At 36.0% G+C, this 20,734-nt stretch overlaps 1 protein-coding gene across 1 annotated transcript in view; it reads left to right on the top strand.

Moving 5' to 3' along the window:
• Positions 1-18,200, top strand: part of LOC133199867 (alpha-mannosidase 2x-like) — a 34,916-nt gene extending 16,716 nt beyond the window's left edge. The window contains exons 8-22 of the mRNA XM_061335685.1: positions 186-363; positions 760-962; positions 1,117-1,299; positions 2,069-2,174; positions 2,492-2,559; positions 2,924-3,089; positions 3,463-3,587; positions 6,699-6,795; positions 7,077-7,199; positions 7,598-7,709; positions 11,585-11,721; positions 12,287-12,428; positions 13,174-13,304; positions 13,790-14,092; positions 15,902-18,200. Of these exons, the coding sequence (XP_061191669.1) occupies positions 186-363; positions 760-962; positions 1,117-1,299; positions 2,069-2,174; positions 2,492-2,559; positions 2,924-3,089; positions 3,463-3,587; positions 6,699-6,795; positions 7,077-7,199; positions 7,598-7,709; positions 11,585-11,721; positions 12,287-12,428; positions 13,174-13,304; positions 13,790-14,092; positions 15,902-16,054 (2,227 nt within the window). The 3' untranslated portion in view covers positions 16,055-18,200. The remainder of the gene's footprint in view (positions 1-185; positions 364-759; positions 963-1,116; positions 1,300-2,068; positions 2,175-2,491; positions 2,560-2,923; positions 3,090-3,462; positions 3,588-6,698; positions 6,796-7,076; positions 7,200-7,597; positions 7,710-11,584; positions 11,722-12,286; positions 12,429-13,173; positions 13,305-13,789; positions 14,093-15,901) is intronic.
• The last annotated feature ends 2,534 nt before the right edge of the window (positions 18,201-20,734 follow it).

Raw genomic sequence — 20,734 nt, 5'->3', positions numbered from 1 at the left:
AGGACAGCCCTGTTAATTGGCCAGTAATTATTAAATACTGGACAGCTTTGTTAATTGTCCAGTAATTATTACAGGACTGCCTTGTTAATTGACCAATTATTAATTACAGGACAGCCCTGTTAATTGGCCAGTAATAATTTATTACAGAATGGCCTTGTTAATTGACCAGTAATTATATATTACAGGACAGCCCTGTTAATCGACCAGTACAAGAAGAAGGCCTCGCTATATGGTAGTAACGCTCTCTTTATCCCACTCGGAGATGATTTCAGATACGATAAAGCAAATGAGTGTGAGAGGCAGTTTGACAATTATCAGAAAATCTTTGATTACCTGGATAAGAACCCACAGCTAGGGGTCAGGGTAAGATTGGTGGGAACTTTAACCTTGATAAAAACTGTTAACCAGGGGTTGATGGAAATCTTTGATTTTTTCAACATGAACCCTCAGCTAGGTATCAAGATACAGTGTAGATACAAATATTTACCTTAACCAGAACCCATAGCAAGGATGGTAAAGTGTTATTGATGAGGGACTTAGTTTGAAGTAGGAGTTACTGGAGGAATTGATGAATATTCATGATTGAGTATCTGTTATACCAGTTCATTGTCAATTAGGCAAAAGTTTCGAAGCACATATGTGATTGTTCTTTGTTGACGGTAAAATTGATTTCTAATTTCTCTTCAAGGCTAAGTTTTGTACCCTGAGCACTTGTACTTCAGGTAATTGTTCTTTTGAATGTTTTGATTTTTGTTCCAGGCTAAGTTTGGTACCCTGACTGAGTATTTCAATAAAATCCATGAGTTATCTGGGTCACAGCCTGGCAGTAAACCCCCTGATTACCCAGTACTGACTGGCGATTTCTTCACTTACGCTGACAAGGATGATCACTACTGGTCTGGTTATTTTACGTCACGGCCGTTCCAGAAACAGCTTGACCGACACATAGAAACAAATCTAAGGTAATTACTACTGGTCTGGCTATTTTATGTCACAGCCTTAATTAGTTCTAAAAGGAATGTTATCCTTGAAAAAATTTCACACTTGAAAGATCAACTGCCTCAGTTTGATTTCTGTAAATATCATTCCATACCAGTTTATTTTTATCTATACCAGGTCAGCAGAGATAGCTCTGAGTCTGGCTTCAGTTTACCAGGAGAAGCACCGGTTGACCGGTTTCCCAGTGGACCAGATGATGCAGCTGTTGGTGGAGGCCAGGAGAAACCTGGGTCTATTCCAGCACCATGACGGAATCACAGGCACCGCCAAGGACTTTGTGGTGGTGGACTACGGGGAGAGGTAAGTCCCCCTCGTGTGCTGCTGAAGACGTCCACAATTTATTTAAATGAAGAAGGTGAGGATCAAAAACAGTGATTATAACAGTGGGTCCCACTGAATTACCAAGGACTTTATTGTTGTGGATGAGACTGGGTCCCACTGAATTACCAAGGACTTTATTGTTGTGGATGAGACTGGGTCCCACTGAATTACCAAGGACTTTATTGTTGTGGACGAGACTGGGTCCCACTGAATTACCAAGGACTTTATTGTTGTGGACGAGACTGGGTCCCACTGAATTACCAAGGACTTTATTGTTGTGGATGAGACTGGGTCCCACTGAATTACCAAGGACTTTATTGTTGTGGATGAGACTGGGTCCCACTGAATTACCAAGGACTTTATTGTTGTGGACGAGACTGGGTCCCACTGAATTACCAAGGACTTTATTGTTGTGGACGAGACTGGGTCCCACTAAATAATAAAGGACTCTATTGTTGTGGACTAGGGAAGTGTTAGGTTGGATCACATGTTCCTGAAGATGTCCAATGTTTAGTTAAAAAACACCATGGGTCCTATGTAATCTGATAGTAATTAAGTTAATATATCTATTTATCAGGTATGAAGGAAGACATCCTTGTTTAGCGCAAATATAATAAAGTGGGTCTCAATTAATGTGTCAGTGTTTAATCTTATATTATTTCAGTTGTTGCACACATTTATGTCTTTAGATATTTTGAATTGATCTGTGAATTGTGAAGTGTTTCTGATTTTGATGTTTTTTTTGTAGACTGTTGACAGCAGAAAACAACTGTAAAACCATTATTGCTGAGGCAGTGGCCTTTATCTCCATGGCAACAAAGAGTGATTACAAACAAAGCCGATTCTTTGACTTTGTAAGACAACTATTTTCCTACTTTTAATGAAATGTGTGTTAAAGTAGAGAAAGTACTCGTAAGACGCAATGAAAATTGTTTCTGTGTCAGGAAGAAAAAATTATTTCAGTGAATTTTTATTTCTAATCTCAAAAGAATAAGGTTTGATTTAAATATATAACATAATTATACATTTTATAAGAAAAAAAAGTTGTAAAAGATTTCTGATCAATTTTACATCCTCAGATGCAAAAAAAAAGTTTGTTTATGTAGCTCTTGGAATTAATTTAATTGATAATTAAAATGTAAATGATTGATTAATGATTGAACTGTTATAGGATGAGATCAGAAAAAGTCATGACTCCTTGATAAAGAGAAATGTCCTGCAAGTTACAACCAGACCAAGGTAATTATTACATCTCCAATGTTCAAGTTCTTCAAAGCCAAGCAAAATCATCCTTGTTTTTTGATTCACCAAATATTTTTCTTTTTTCTGAGATAAGTTTGATTTATATCATAACTGAAAAAACTTAAAGAAAGTAAAAAATTGTAAATATATGAAATACTTTATTTGTAGTTACTTTGTGCAAATTAAAGTTTCTTGTCAAAAAATAGATTTCATACTGTATTTGATTTAAGAGCCATGCTTATCTCGGACATCTCTAACTCATATATCCTTGTTTTGGTTTAGTTATTTCAGATATCTTTTAATTAATGAATATTCTAAAGACTTGTTTTTTAGTCTTTAATGTATATCCTTGTTTTTTCAGTTCTGTGATTTTATACAACTCTCTGGGCCACCCCAGACATGAAGTGATCAACCTCCATGTTAGTGACCCCAATGTAGAGGTCACTGACTCCCAGGGCAGGGTCATCTCCTCCCAGACTGACCCCTACTGGACAGAACCAACCACAATGTCTGAGGGGCGGTTCAAGGTAAACTTCAAACATTCAAGTAGTATTACCAGTGGTTTGGTTGAATACTGTTGTTTGAGATGAATACTGTATAGAACACTGTGTAAGATTAACATTACTGTTTCTATCAATATTGGTTTCAATCACAACGATTAGAAATTAATATATTTTGCAAAGAACATGAGTCATTAAACTGCAAAAAATACCCATGGTTGGACAAATGTAAAAAATTTCATACGCAGTCTTCAAATTCTCTACATACATGTATATGAGTAAACATGTTGTGAACTTGTGATAAAATGTATACACTATGCTGTAATTTAATTTTCATGTACAAAAATACAATGCACATCTGTATGCTATATGTACATGTAATGTCAGTTTTCCTTTTTAGTTGTTCTTTGTTGCGGAGGTTCCAGCTCTAGGCATCACTCGGTACCAGATCACACAGAAGGAGAGGGGCTCTCACAACAGTCTGAGTAAAGTGACATTCTACAACAGTGGAGAACCCTCATCTGAGTGAGTCAAATAATTCTCAATTTTAAGTTTCGTCTGAGACAGTTCTCAATTTTAAGGCTCATTTAAGTAAACCAGACTATTCTCAATTTTAAGTCACATCTGAGTAAGCAGGACTATTCTATATTTTAAGTTTTGTATGATTAAGTCAAACACTTTTCAATTTTGAGACTTCTCGGAATAGAATTCAGACAATTCTCAATTTCAAGTCTCATCTGAGTACATGGGACAATTATCAGTGAAAGTCTTATCTGAATGCTTCAGACAGTTCTGAGTTTTAATCTATGTGTAGAAACAACCTTCCCTTTGTCTGCCTTTAGGTATTTTTTTTTAGCCCAGATGATAATGGTTTTATCTAGATAATATAGTGAAATTGGACTGTACTTAAAAGAAAATAATAAAAAATATTTTTGTATTGTTTAAGGCTTAGGAATGTCTTGAAATGATTTTCAGTGATCAGGATACTTAACTCTAAATACAAATTTTACCTAACAAACCAATCTAGGCCTAATAAGGCATCCACTGAAGCTATGTGCACAAAAATATAGTATCATTATTTCTGTGTTGACCTGATACTATGTGATATTGACCTATAGTATAACCTTGTATTGTTATTTCTGTGTTGACCTGATACTATGTGATATTGACTTATAGTATTATCTTGTATCATTATTTCTGTGTTGACCTGATACTAAGTGATATTGACCTATAGTATAACCTTGTATTGTTATTTCTGTGTCGACCTAATACTATGTGATATTGACCTATAGTGTTAATTTGTATCTTTATTTCTGTGTTGACCTGATACTATGTGATATTGACCTATAGTATAACCTCGAATCATTAGTACCCCGCAAGGATTTGCGGGTGCCCTATAGTAATCACTCTGTCCATCTGTCTGTCCGTCTGTCTGTCTGTCCGTTTGTCATTCTTCCATCCACAAATTTTCTGTTTTTTTTCTAATAACTTTGTTAAGGGTTGACCAGTTAAGTTCAAATTTGGTTTGTTGGTTGAATAGGCAGTAAGGCATATTTGGATGCTAAGTTTGGTTCTGTATATCATCCGGTTTGGAGCTTGGGTGGTGGGGTAGATTCCTTAACTTTAGATAAAAGTGAATGGGCAAAGAGAGATATCTGCTTAGAATATTCCTGTTGTAAACTATGAAAGGTTGCAATGAGTCTCTTAGGATTAATTAACTTTCCTCTTGAAGAAAATCCAAAGCATTTATCTTTATCTGTCACATTGAGATTAATTAACACCTCTGTCTGCAAATGAAGTTTGTTTAGAAGTTAAGGTCAATTCTGAATGATGTTTACATTCTCTGATATGTGGATTTAAATAATGTTCATACTTTTTTTTGGTAAAATACACAATGAGTTATTTATGATTTTATTGAATTCTAACAACAAGATATAGATAAAGATATCATTTTTATAATTATTTTTTTCTTCTTTTTTCTTTCTTTTTTCTGCCTTATGTAAATTCAAGAATACTATTTATTTTAAGAGGTAATCAGATAATAACCTCATTCTATCATTGCTGAAAAAGTTCTTGTTGTAAATTTAGAAGAAAAGGTTGAGAGAGCAGTATAATCAATCCCCTGGGATTGATTATCTTGCTGGCCGCAGAAAATTTTAGAGGGTAATGTTTCTGTCACTTTAAGATTAATGAACACCTTTGTCTGCAACTGATGTTTGTTTTGAAGTTAAGGTCAAGCCTGGGTGATATTTGCATTCACTGAAGGTTGGCATTTTAGAAAACATGCTTCATTCCTCTTTAAATATACATTTAATTGAGTTATTATAGATATGATGTTGTTACTGCCTTATGTAAATACAAGGATGCTATTTACAGGTTGTTGGATATTTAGCAGTTGCTGTTGCTTATTTTTTTTTTTGATATATTTTTAAATTTTTGTAATCAAGTAAAATTTTCATCCCCTAATTTGTACCCCTATATTTCTACCCCTCAGCAGGGCCCTTGCTGACTGGTCAGATTTCTAGTTATTTCTGTGTTGACCTGATACTATGTGATATTGACCTATAGTATAACCTTGTATCAGTATTTCTGTGGTGACTAGTGATGGAACGATTGTCACCGACAATCAATTGTTAGGAGCTCTTCGATGCTACTAATTGATTAAAAAATAAATGTCGCCGACATCGGTGACAAAAAAATAAAATTGTCACACTTTAATTTTATTTCCAAATCCAAATGCAGAGAGTTTAAAAGTAGTGATGAATGTTTAAAATATTGAAGGAATCCATGCCATGTTGATATTTTTACGGCCATGATTGAATGTAGGGTCAGACTAATAACAAAAAACGGACAATATTACGAAGATTTACTTTAAACAGGAAAACATTTTTAGAACAGACAATCTGTAAACATAATTATTATCAGGAATACGAGTCCAATTTCTTGATAACTATTTTAAAATTTGTAATTCCAAAAAAATAAATAAATTTAATCAAAGGTGGGAATAATATCAGTATATTCATTAATTCTCATTCTGATTCAATATATTAACTTTTTTTAAAGAAATATTATTTTCCACTTTATTAAAAGAACAATTAATAAACCTTTTTGAATATTATATGTAATTAAATGATTTTTTTTGTATAAGTCTGTCTGAAATCTGAATAAGTTTAAATAAATAAATAAAAATAAATTCCCATTCTGATTCAATATATTAACTTTTTTTAAAGAAATATTATTTTCCACTTTATTAAAAGAACAATTAATAAACCTTTTTGAATATTATATGTAATTAAATGATTTTTTTTGTATAAGTCTGTCTGAAATCTGAATAAGTTTAACTTTTCTATATTTATTTCATTTAAGTTAAATATTTCGATTATAATAGATTAAAAATCGATTATAACCAGCCGATTATTACCGATAATCGATTCTAATTTTTTCCTGATTTGCCATCACTAGTGTTGACCTGATACTATGTGATATTGACCTATAGTATAATCTCGTATATCTTTATTTCTGTGTTGACCTGATACTGTGTGATATTGACCTATAGTATAGCCTCGTATCTTTATTTCTGTGTTGACCTGATACTATGTGATAGCTACTTTAAATTATGCAGCATTTTCCTTACAGCTCTGCATTTTCTGTGGAAAGAAAAAGTTCTGTGGAGTTTAGCCTTGAAAACTTGTATCTCAAGGCCACATTCTCTGGTACCAATGGACTACTGAAGGTATTTTCATTCTTTATATTTTATTTAGCACAGATCGGTTCAATTATAATGAAACTTAGATATAAGCAGTAGCACTATGTTCTGTGTCTTTTTAAATTTTCCGTTACTTATGGAAGTATTTTTTAAACATTCTATTTTGAAAATGAATTGCAAGTTAAACATTAATTTTTTTGTTTTGTTTTGTTTTTGGCCAAGTTTGACAATTGAACAACAATTGATTTGGAAAATCTGTGATTTCTGTCTTCATTGTTCTTGAATATGTTGAATTCCTGTGATTTCAGACTGTTATGACAAAATCCACAGGTGATACACATAGGTCAGAGGTCAGCTTCCAGACATACGGAGCACGCTCAGGAAAGGAACGCAGTGGTGCTTACTTGTTTATACCTGATGGACCAGCAAAGGTATGAGCAGTATACAACATCACAGATTAAAGTTTCAAAATGTTAATTTTACTCGCAAATATTTGCTGCCACAAACTAATTATTTCATTGTGTGTATATGTAATTTTTTCCTTATATAGTTACAAAAATTGATAGCTGTGGATAGATTTCAAACTGAAAAACACCAAAAAAAGTTGTCATGAATAATAGTTGATATACAGTAGATCCGTTGTGTTGATTGGTGCGAGTCTTCCATATTCACTGTGATTCAGAAATATGTAGAAATTGAGCCTATTCTCAGATGTCTTAATAGGATTTAAGTAGAACATGAGTTGTTTACTTCCCCTGTTTTTCAGCCTCTCAGAGTCAGACTTATGATTTATGTAGAACATGAATTGTTTACTTCTGCCATTTTTCAGCCTCTCAGAGTGAGTCATCCAGTGATAAGAGTTGTGCGTGGTCCGATCGTGTCAGAGGTGTCTGTCTTCATCAACCACGTCCAACATGTGGTCAGACTCCACAACACCACAGGTAATTATTTCATACAACATGTGGTCAGACTCCACAACACCACAGGTAATTATTTCAAGAACTTTGCAATTTAGCTCTTTAGGTCACCTGAGTCACTCAGGTGACCTATTGCTATCCGTTCTCGTCCGTCGGCGTGCGTCGTGTGTTAACATTTGAACATTTTTAGCTTCTTCTCTGAAACCGCTTAACCAATTTCAACCAAATTTGGCATATAGCATCTATGGGTGAAGGGGAACAAAAATTGTGAAATTCATGGTCCCTGCCCCCCTGGGGCCTGAGGGGTGGGGCTAAAACCACCAAAAATAATGCAATCTTTAAAAATCTTCTTCTTTACTCCAGGACATCAAGCAGTCAAACTGTTGGCATCATTGTAATAAGCAGTGAGCCCTCTACCAAAATTGTGAAATTCATAGCCCCAGGGTCAGGGGTTCTGGCCCCAGGGTGGGGCTATATAGATCATATAGTGAAAGTGCATTATTTCTTTGAAAATCTTCTTCTCTGCTCCTGGGTATTAAATAAAGTAACTAAGTACATAGTTATGAAGAGCAAGAGTGCCTCTTCCAAAATTGTGAAATTCATGGCCCCAGGGTCAGGGGTTCTGGTGTTAGGGTCGGGCTCTATTGATTATATAGTGAAAATGCATTAATTCTTTGAAAATCTTCTTCTCTGCTCCTGGGCATTAAATAAAGTTACTAAGTACATAGTTATGATGAGCAAGAGTGCCTCTTCCGAAATTGTGAAATTCATGGCCCCTGGGTCAGGGGTTCTGGCCCCAGGGTGGGGCTATATAGATCATATAGTGAAAGTGCATTATTTCTTTGAAAATCTTCTTCTCTGCTCCTGGGTAATAAATAAAGTAACTAAGTACATAGTTATGATGAGCAGGAGTGCCTCTTCCGAAATTGTGAAATTCACGGCCCCAGGGTCAGGGGTTCTGGTGTTAGGGTGGGGCTCTATTGATTATATAGTGAAAATGCATTAATTCTTTGAAAATCTTCTTCTGTGCTCCTGGGTATTAAATAAAGTAACTAAGTACATAGTTATGATGAGCAAGAGTGCCTCTTCAAAAATTGTGAAATTCATGGCCCCTGGGTCAGGGGTTCTGGTCCCAGGGTGGGGCTATGTAGATCATATAGTGAAAGTGCATTATTTCTTTGAAAATCTTCTTCTCTGCTCCTGGGTATTAAATAAAGTAACTAAGTACATAGTTATAAATAGCAAGAGTGCCTCTTCTAAAATTGTGAAATTCATGGCCCCAGGGTCAGGGGTTCTAGTGTTAGGGCGGGGCTCTATTGATTATATAGTGAAAGTGCATTAATTCTTTGAAAATCTTCTTCTCTGCTCCTGGGCATTAAATAAAGTAACTAAGTACATAGTTATGATGAGCAAGAGTGCCTCTTCCGAAATTGTGAAATTCATGGCCCCTGGGTCAGGGGTTCTGGCCCCAGGGTGGGGCTATATAGATCATATAGTGAAAGTGCATTATTTCTTTGAAAATCTTCTTCTCTGCTCCTGGGTATTAAATAAAGTAACTAAGTACATAGTTATGAAGAGCAAGAGTGCCTCTTCCAAAATTGTGAAATTCACGGCCCCAGGGTCAGGGGTTCTGGTGTTAGGGTGGGGCTCTATTGATTATATAGTGAAAATGCATTAATTCTTTGAAGATCTTCTTCTGTGCTCCTGGGTATTAAATAAAGTAACTAAGTACATAGTTATGATGAGCAAGAGTGCCTCTTCAAAAATTGTGAAATTCATGGCCCCTGGGTCAGGGGTTCTGGCCCCAGGGTGGGGCTATGTAGATCATATAGTGAAAGTGCATTATTTCTTTGAAAATCTTCTTCTCTGCTCCTGGGTATTAAATAAAGTAACTAAGTACATAGTTATAAATAGCAAGAGTGCCTCTTCTAAAATTGTGAAATTCAAGGCCCCAGGGTCAGGGGTTCTGGTGTTAGGGTGGGGCTCTATTGATTATATAGTGAAAATGCATTAATTCTTTGAAAATCTTCTTCTGTGCTCCTGGATATTAAATAAAGTAACTAAGTACATAGTTATGTTGAGCAGGAGTGCCTTTTCTGAAATTGTGAAATTCATGGCCCCTGGGTCAGGGGTTCTGGCCCCAGGGTGGGGCTATATAGATCATATAGTGAAAGTGCATTAATTCTTTGAAAATCCTCTTCTCTGCTCCTGGGTATTTAATAAAGTACCTAAGTATATAGTTATGAAGAGCAAGAGTGCCTGTTCCAAAATTGTGAAATTCATGGTCCCAGGGTCAGGGGTTCTGGTGTAAGGGCAGGGCTCTATTGATTATATAATGAAAATGCATTATTTCTTTGAAAATCTTCTTCTCTGCTCCTGGGTATTAAATAAAGTAACTAAGTACATAGTTATGATGAGCAAGAGTGCTTCTACAAAAATTGTGAAATTCATGGCCCCAGGGTCAGGGGTTCTAGTGTTAGGGCGGGGCTCTATTGATTATCTATTGAAAATGCATTACTTCTTTGAAAATCTTCTTCTCTGCTCCTGGGTATTAAATAAAGTAACTAAGTACAGAGTTATGATGAGCAAAAGTGCCTTTTCGAAAATTTTGAATTTCATGGCCCCAGGGTCAGGGATTCTGGTGTTAGGGCGGGGCTCTATTGATTATATAGTGAAAATGCATTGATTCTTTGAAAATCGTCTTCTCTGCTACTGGAGATTATTTAAACAAACTAAGTGCATGGTTATGATGCATAAAGATGCCTTTTCAAAAATTGTGAATTTCATGGCCCCAGGGACAGGGGTTCTGGTGTTAGGACGGGACTCTATTGATTATATAGTGAAAATGCATTGATTCTTTGAAAATCTTCTTCTCTGCTACTGGAGATTATTTAAACAAACTAAGTGCATGATTATGATAGGCAAGGATGCCTCTTCCAAAATTTTCAAATATATGGCCTCAGTTTTTGGGGTTCTTGAGGAAGGAGGGGGGGGGGGGGCTCTATTGATTATATAGTGAAAAAGTGTTAATTCTTTGAAGTCCATAGGTATGATGATGAGGGTAACTCTTCCAAATTTGTAAATTTCTTGACCCTTGGTCTTGGGTTCTGGTGTTAGGGTAAGGCTTTGTTGAATCTGTAGTGAAAATGCATTGTACCTGTGAAATTCTTCTCTGCTTCTGGGCATATTGGAAGAAAACTGAGTAAAAGTTTAAATGATATAAGTAAGCGTATTTCTACCAGACTTTTGAACATCTGGACCATTTGTCTAAGCATTCTAGTCCTGGGCAGGGCACAATTAATTTGTATTCTACTGAGAGAAGTTATTCCCCTTTTCCATTCACCTTTGATAATTAATCACTGTAAATAATGTATTTGAAAGGTTAATAGAATAAGATAATTATGCAAGAATGTTTATCATATAATTCAAAAAGTATTTTCTTAGTTTTAATAATCAGGTTGACCTGTAAGTAATAGATAAATAAAAATGAGACAAAAATAACTTATCTTATTAAAAGTTCTTCAAAGACCGTAAGAGAGGTCAATGCTAGAGCTCTTAATATGGGTTTAAAAATAGTACTGAAGCACTAATAGAACTTAATTTATGAGTTGATACTGAATACTAGACTAATTATTTTGTTGATCCTGATCTTCCTACTTCTCTTGCTTTAGGGCAACAAAGCTTCATCTATTAGTGTATTTAACTTCCAAATTGTTGTATTATGCTCAGGTGACCGTTAAGGCCCTTGGGCCTCTTGTTTAATATATTCTTCTATGTTAATATACACAACACCATGAGGTTCCCTCCATTTAATATAAATGAAAACTAACTCCCCAAACTGAAGAGTTACATAAACCCAAAGGAAGAGTTGAACTTTGCATATAATTAACACTCTGTAGGCCTTGATGGTAGAAGTTTGGATGTGTTTAATCTGGTGGACATTAGAAATGAAGTGAACTACGAGCTGTCTATGAAGATTATCACCGACGTCCAGAACTCCAAACAGGAAGTGTACACGGACCTCAACGGCTTCCAGGTAAACAGTGGCATTTAACCAGATATATAAATGTAATGATTGGGGTAATATTTTCTATGTGTTAAGATTGTTTTGTCTTATCATCAGGAAAAGTGTTCCATATGAGTCAATGCAGATCTGTTATTATTATTCAGGCCTCTAGGAAGCAATTTCAGTTTGGGGAGGGAGGAGGGGCCACAACCAAAATTTTGTATGGATGGGCACTACTAGGCAAAAAATCCTTGACAAACGTAAAAAAAAAATATGATCAATAAGGTGACTTTTATATAAGGTAGCTTTGTTTCTATAGAATACCAAATATCAGTAAAATTTGGGGGATGGCGGGTTACAGCCCCCTCTTGCCTTCCCTTCATCCTGTGGCCATGTTATTTTTGACTTTGTATGTTTTTGTCCTTTTTCTTATTGAGAAAAGAGATTAAGCATTTTATCATGTTAAATTATGGTGTTATTAAAGACATGGGGAAAGGACTAAATCAATTATTGGGACTTTTCTCCAATCCTGTATAATCATAATTGTCAATGAAATATGTCAAAAATGAATAAATTTTACTTTGTGTACCAATAGATGATCAAACGTAAGACGTTTGATAAACTTCCAATACAAGCCAATGTCTACCCGATGCCGGCCAGCGCTTTTATAGAGGATGATAAAACTCGCTTCAGTGTCCTCACAGCACAGTCTCTAGGTGTCGCCAGTCTACACAAAGGTATGACATCATCTCTAATTAGTGTTATATAACAGTACAGAGAGGTGTGTCATCATCTCTGATTAGTGTTATATAACAGTACAGAGAGGTGTGACATCATCTCTAATTAGTGTTATATAACAGTACAGAGAGGTGTGTCATCATCTCTAATTAGTGTTATATAACAGTACAGAGAGGTGTGACATCATCTCTAATTAGTGTTATATAACAGTACAGAGAGGTGTGTCATCATCTCTGATTAGTGTTCTATAACAGTACAGAGAGGTGTGACATTATCTCTACATGTTATCTCTGTCACAAGGTGTCAGTTGTATACATTACAGGACCTGCTTCAGTATCTTCACAAAACAGTCAGTCACTTGGTACAGAATTGACAGAAATAATGTTATACACAATTATTGTTTGTCATAAGTGTCCATTCAGTCTTTATAAAAAATTTCAAACAAATATAAAGTTGAACTTTATCATCTCAGACATAAGTATGTTGAATGTCGATGCTACATGAAGTTACACTTTATTTATTATTTATTTACCTTGAATCTTAGGATGTGTTGAAGTTTTTTTCATCGTCCCATCAAGTTTGAGATTAGGATGTTTGACTGTACCAAAAGCTTGTATTAACATGGATTTTTTACACTGAATATGGTACAATCATTGTGTACAGACAGGCTACAAACATTTGTCCTGGATTTCCTCAGAAGAAAACAGTTGTGTAATGTAAACATGAGTTCTTTATTTATTGCAGGTGAGATCCAGGTGATGTTGGACCGGACGCTGAACCAGGATGACATGAGGGGTATGGGACAGGGGGTCAGGGACAATAAACCAACCCCCAACAGATTTAGAATCTTGATTGAGCAACGAAGCTCCCCTCCTGTAAGTAAATAAAGAGCCTATTCTGTACTGAATATAACAATCTGCTATATTGCTTATTATGTTGACTATTTATAGTCCTCCTCTGTATTTTCAATTGTTCTGAATGCTGTATAATTTGGAATGTTTATGTAACCAGTGATAACTGGATTTTACAAGCTTTACTTTACAACGTTATGGTAAGAACTACATGTATACACAGATAATGAAATATGTGGAGATAATGAACAATATTCAAGCTCAAAAGACCATTAAACAATACAAAATAGGAGCAGAGCAAACACGGACCTCCAAAACATCAGAGGTGGGATCAGGTGCCATGGAGGAGTGAGCATCCCCTGCCGACCGGTCACACCTGCCGTGTGCTCCTTGTCATAATCGGGAAATACATGTAACGGAAAAATCCGTTGACAATTCCGTGTGTAAATGTGATGGTGCAGTCCAGCATTGTTGATGTCTATATATTGAACTGTTTTGTTTTGTAACAGGTGAAAGATAAACTAACAGGATTTCCATCTTTAGAAGCTCACCTGAGTTATCTACAACTAGTCCACAAAATCAACATACTTCCCCAGAAGTCCTCAGTGAGCATGCCGCCATTGCTATCCCAGCATTCCTTCCTATCCGTGCCTTTACCTTGTGACGTACACTTACTAAACCTACGCTCACTACAGAAGAGTTACGATGGACCAATCACACGAGGCGATGACTCAGCCCTGCTGCTACACAGAGTAGGAGTGGATTGTGGGATACCTAACACAGATTTACAGTGTACCTATACACAGGGCAGGGTAAGTAACACAGAGTAGGAGGGGATTGTGGGATACCTGACAAAGAGTAGGAGTGGATTGTGGGATACCTAACACAGATTTACAGTGTCCTATACACAGGGCAGGGTAAGTAACACAGAGTAGGAGGGGATTGTGGGATACCTAAAACAGAGTAGGAGGGGATTGTGGGATACCTAACACAGATTTACAGTGTACCTATACACAGGGCAGGGTAATTAACACAGAGTAGGAGGGGATTGTGGGATACCTAAAACAGAGTAGGAGTGGATTGTGGGATACCTAACACAGATTTACAGTGTACCTATACACAGGGCAGGGTAAGTAAAAGAGAGTAGGAGGGGATTGTGGGATACCTAACACAGAGTAGAGGGGATTGTGGGATACCTAACACAGAGTAAAGGGGATTGTGGGATACCTAACACAGAGTAGAGGGGATTGTGGGATACCTAACACAGAGTAGGAGGGGATTGTGGGATACCTAACACAGAGTAGGAGGGGATTGTGGGATACCTAACACAGAGTAGGAGGGGATTGTGGGATACCTAACACAGATTTACAGTGTTTCTATACACAGGGCAGGGTAACAGAGAGTAGTAGGGGATTGTGGGATACCTAACACAGAGTAGAGGGGATTGTGGGATACCTAAAACAGAGTAGGAGGGGATTGTGGGATACCTAACACAGATTTATAGTGTCCTATACACAGGGCAGGGTAAGTAAAAGAGAGTAGGAGGGGATTGTGGGATACCTGACACAGAGTAGGAGTGGATTGTGGGATACCTAACACAGAGTAGGAGGGGATTGTGGGATACCTAACACAGAGTAGAGGGGATTGTGGGATACCTGACAGAGAGTAGGAGGGGATTGTGGGATACCTAACACAGATTTACAGTATTCCTATACACAGGGCAGGATAAGTAACACAGAGTAAGAGGGGATTGTGGGATACCTAACACAGATTTGGAGGGGATTGTGGGATACCTAACACAGAGTAGGAGTGGATTGTGGGATACCTAACACAGATTTACAGTGTTCCTATACACAGGGCAGGATAAGTAACACAGAGTAAGAGGGGATTGTGGGATACCTAACACAGATTTGGAGGGGATTGTGGGATACCTAACACAGAGTAGAGGGGATTGTGGGATACCTAACACAGAGTAGGAGGGGATTGTGGGATACCTAACACAGAGTAGGAGGGGATTGTGGGATACCTACCACAGATTTACAGTGTTCTATACACAGGGCAAGGTAAGTAAGACAGTGTAGGAGGGGATTGTGGGATACCTAACACAGAGTAGGAGGGGATTGTGGGATACCTAACACAGATTTACAGTGTTCCTATACACAGGGCAGGGTAAGTAAATCAGGTCTTCAATTCTATTATATGTTGACCAGGGGCAGTATCTTATGAATACAATGTTTTCATATCTGGGGTAGCTTAGGATCCAAGGTTCAGTTAGCTGTGTGAGATAAAATTAGGACTTTTTTACTCTTTGTCTGATCCTTATTGAAATCAAGCAATTTCTTCCAAAGTAAACTCAATCATTTAGTTGCATTAGTGAAATGAGTGTCCTATGATTTGGAAGATGGACAAAATAATATCTGTTTTAAAGACCTTCTAATGCAATACAATGCAACACTTAGTTTGTATATTATTATTAAAGTGATTAAAGCAGAAAAAAAGATTGAATGTGAAGGCTTGCTTTAGATTCTATCCTCATCTAAGAAGAGAATTCCTCTTTGTACTCTTAGTGCTAATAATTTTCCTTTTGAGTACACTCAGTACTTTGATACATTTCCTTTTAGGTCCGTTTACGAGAATTGTTCAGTGATGCTTTGGGAGTTAGAGAGATCCGGCGGATGTCCTTGACATTGCTCCATGATAAAGGTCCCACATCACTGGACAGTGACCTGACCTTGGACCCAATGGAAATCTACAGTTTCAAGGTCAAGTGGTGATGGATCTAATACTTCCTGGATAATGCAAGACCCCATGGTGATCATATTTTGTGATAAAAATTAAAACCTCTAATGAAGTAAACTGTGTAGAATGTGAATCTTCTTTAAAGATTTATATTGAACTAACTGTCTGAGGTGTGAAACCCTCCTTAAAGGTCTTAAGGAAATGCTGCTGATTCACGTGTATCAGAATGGATGTAGAAGTTTGTACTCAAGAACGAAAGATGAAAATAATGTTTAATTTTTAATGGCGAGTTCTAAAAGATGCAAGACTTGGGTATAGTGCAATGAAGATATCAATAATTAAGGTATTGAGAGTTAAGATATTGTTAATTAAGATATTGGTAATTAAGGGTTATGCATATCATCCGGTAACTGTTCGTTATCTCCATATATTTCATACATTTGTTATGATCATAAGTCATCGAAAAAGGGAATGAGAGTGGTTTGATTTGGTGAAAACTGAAATACTTGTGTATTAGATTGCTTATCGTAATTAAAATACTTCTTTTGTCAGTCCAACTAATAGTCATCCAAAAAACATGAAATTATTTAAATATACATGCATGATTTAACTTTCTATGAATTCCATATACATGTACTGTAAGTCATTATCATGTGTGAAAATTATTTGAGAGTTTTGCAACCTTCTTTTTCTTGTGAATGTTTCTTGTGCAATATACTAAGCCTTAATCCAACATATCATATGTAAATTAAACCTGTTGCAAAGTATAGCTTTTTTTCTGTAATTTTTCATAAGCTGATCATTTTTCATAATTTTTGAAATACTTATAAAAAGCTTGGTTGCTGTTTGATCATCACATTTTACAATAAAACCTGTCTAATCCGACATGCACTGGGAGACAAATTTTTTGTTGGAATAGACAGGATTGCACAGAATAAAGAACGCAGAAATGGGAATTTAAATAAGGGTCCGGATTCACAGTTAAATGGATTCTACAAGTGTTGGATTAAACAGTTTTCACTGTATATAGTTTGAAACATTGATATTTTCTGAATTACTTAGACAGCTAATTATCTGTAATAATTACCGAGACAGCTAATTGTATGTTTTATTGTCTTATTTCTCAAGGATGATTAACGGAATTTTGTATGTGTGATTGTTGAAGTTATTGATGGTCATGAATTATGAAAAATATTGTTGGTGTATATTTATTGCTTACAGATACCAGAAGTCATGATTATGATTTTTGAATACACTTTATTTATTGTAGAGCTTGTAAAGTTTTCAGACATTGTGATGTAAATACTTACGCTCTTTAGGATCAATGTGTGCAAGATGTGTATTATCAGATTCTAACATTCCATAATTGAACAGAATTTGAAGATTTTATGGTGATAATATCCACTTGATTTCGGTCACTTCATAAGTGGCACTCGGTGAATTATAAGGTATTTTGTATGAATGCCGCACTGAATGGGAGAATATGTAAGTACATAAATAATGAAACTCCTCAACAAAAGCATCTGTCTTTTAAATCTGTATGTTGTATTAAATATTTGTTGTTTGTTTTTAAATGACATTTGCTGATGTTCAATATATTTATCATAAAATTGTACATTGTATCATACATAGATGATTATCGATCACTAATTCACAACATGCATTTTATCACATCTTTATATGCTATGGATATCAGTCGTTGGATATTTTTTTCATATATCACTGCTATGATGTCACAATGGTTTTGGCAAGAAAGTGATAAAGTAAAATAATGTGAATTCATTTATAAAAACTGTGTAAAACATTGATAGTGATGTATAAAACATGTGATAAAAAGAATATCCCATGATTTGTGGTTGGATATGATTTTTATCCAACTCGTTTTGGGTTTTGATCCTCTCGCCTAGGCTCAGGAATAAAAAAAAAAACTCGTCGGATAAAAATCATATTCCACCACAAATCATGGGAGATCCTTTAGTTACTCGATCATTATAATGTTTGTGTACTTGTGTATATTAATCATATTAATGAATGCATGTGTGCGAGGGTGTACATCCCGTTGGTCGTGTGTGTGTGTGTGTGTTTGTGTTATTACTATAACTGGCATTTCATTGCTCAATGATTTTCATTTCTATTTATGATTTCACAATAAACTGAATATTTTATGAATCAGTTAACATACATTGGTCTTCCCTTTGACTGACATTAAAATTAATTAATTAAATGAGAAAAGAAGGCTCAGAAATGGACTCTTGCTTGTAAAGCAGCTTAAACAGGTTGGGGGGAAACGTAAATTTCCGCTATAATAGTGGTATATCACTATTATAGTGAAATTCCGCTATATTTTCAGACCTATTGACCCTCGATTTCATCAAATAACATGCTTGCTGTTTAAAGCGCAAGTCATAGTGGGTATAAAAATGGACACTAATTGGCACCCTTACATTTTATGAATTTTATTTAATTTTCTGCCGATGCGTTTAATAATGCGAACACACTTTTTAAAACGGAAGTTACATTTTTAACATAGCAAACAGTGATTCAGTAGTATTCAAGAAAGACTGAATCTCAATTTCTCTCACACATTTGCACAAATCAATGCTTGTAATAACTTTCAAGCAGCATTGAAAGAGGTTTGTCCAATTTACAGAAGAAAGGATGATTTGTGTCTGCATGGTAACGGGTATGGAGGCCCGTTGTGACAAGTGAAAAAAACTCATTACATGTATACTTTATTCTGATGGAACCGATTTATATAAATCGTAAACAATCTGTTAGATGTCATTTCTACAGGTAATTCCAAGTATAATGTTTCTTTTCTTGATGATGAAACCAGAAGTTCAAACGATTAGTCTTATTCGGAAAAGACAATTTTTTTCTTGCATGGGATTACTTGTAGAAGTGACATTTAACAGGTATAAATTTTGCACGATTTATTTATTGTCTAAATTGCTTGAAATTTTTACTACATTCTGTACTGAAAAAAGGCTATGAAATCTTAATTAAAATTATGCAAGAATTAGATTATTTCTGCAACAAGAAATGAAATAAAAGGAGAAAAACTTTGTAATTTGAAAATTTAAACAAGTATTTTCAATGAAATATGAAGATATAGTACAGTAATCAAGCTCAAAAGGCGATTGATAAAATATAAATTTTGAGCAGAGCAAACACGAACCTATGAAATCAGCAGCCATGGAGGGATAAGCCCCCCCCCCCCCCCCATCGACCGGTCACACCCGCCTTGTGCTGTTGGTCGTGATCGTATAAAGGGAAAAATCCATAGTCAATTCAAGATGAAAATTTCGCATGAAAGACGTCAGTCAACATTCGACCCAACTTGACAGATTGTATTTGAATATAAGGTCATAGTATTGACCATGGCATTTGCGAAGTGTTGACTTCAAAGGAGATTTCGGAATACCCTTATTTCATTATTTCATTTCATGGCTGTAGGAACCGGGGGGCACGATGGCGTGCCCCCCCCCCCCCCAAATAATTTTGCCAATATATAGAATACTATAGAAAGGATAGGTACTATATGATTGTGCCCCCTCAAAAATAACGTCTAATGACTTTTTTAGGTCACCTGAGTCACTCAGGTGACCTATTGCTATCCATTTTTGTCCGCCGTCGTGCGTTAACTTTTGAACATTTTCAGCTTCTCTGAAACCGCTCAACCAATTTCAACCAAATTTGGCATATAGCATCTATGGGTGCTATGGGTGAAGGGGGATAAAATTTGTGAATTTCAGGGTCCCTGCCTCCCCGGGGCCTGAGGGGTGGGGCAAAAACCACTAAAATTAATGCAATCTTTAAAAATCTTCTTCTTTACTCCTGGACATCAAGCAGTCAAACTGTTGGCATGATTGTAATAAGCATTGAGCCCTCTACCAAAATTGTGAAATTCATGGCCTCAGGGTTAGGGTTCTGGGGCTAGGGTGGGGCTATATAGATCATATAGTAAAAGTGCATTATTTCTTTGAAAATCTTCTTCTCTGCTCCTGTGTATGAAATAAACTAACTAAGTACATAGTTATGATAAGCAAGAATGCCTCTTCCAAAATTGTGAATTTCATGGCCCCTGGGTTAGGGGTTCTGGTGAAAGGTGGGGGGGGGACTCTATTGATTATATAGTGAAAATGCATTATTTCTTTGAAAATCTTCTTTGCTCTTGGGTATCAAATAAAGTAACTAAGTACATAGTTATGATGAGCAAGAGTGCCTCTTCCAAAATTGTGAATTTCATGGCCCCAGGGTCAGGGGTTCTGGTGTTAGGGCGGGGCTCTATTGATTATTTAGTGAAAATGCATCAATTCTTTGAAAATCTTCTCTGCTCCTGGGTATTGTTTAAACAAAGGAGGTGCATGGTTATGATAAGCAAAAATGCCTCTTCCAAATTTGTGAAATTCATGGCCCCAGGGTCAGGTTGATGGCCCCAGGGTCAGGGGTTCTTGTGAAAGGGGGGGGGCTCTACTGATTATATAGTGAAAATTCATAATTTCTTTCAAAATATTTTTTCTACTCCTGGTTATAAAGCAAAGAAACAAGTGTATAATTATGATGAGCAAGGATGCTTTTATAAAATTTTTAAAACTTGTGGTCCCAGGGGTTCTGTTGTTTCTCTGAGGGAGGGGGGGGGGCTCTATTGATTATATAGTGAAAATGCGTGAATTCTTTGAAAATCTTCAACTAATTGCATAGTTATGATGATG

The sequence above is a fragment of the Saccostrea echinata genome, unplaced genomic scaffold, assembly GCF_033153115.1.
Source record: "Saccostrea echinata isolate AGI-Se365-2 ecotype Australia unplaced genomic scaffold, CSIRO_AGI_Sech_v1 ptg000036l, whole genome shotgun sequence".
NCBI classification, from domain to species: domain Eukaryota; kingdom Metazoa; phylum Mollusca; class Bivalvia; order Ostreida; family Ostreidae; genus Saccostrea; species Saccostrea echinata.
Note: the sequence above shows the minus strand (reverse complement) of the source record. Positions and strands in the feature narration are given on the sequence as shown.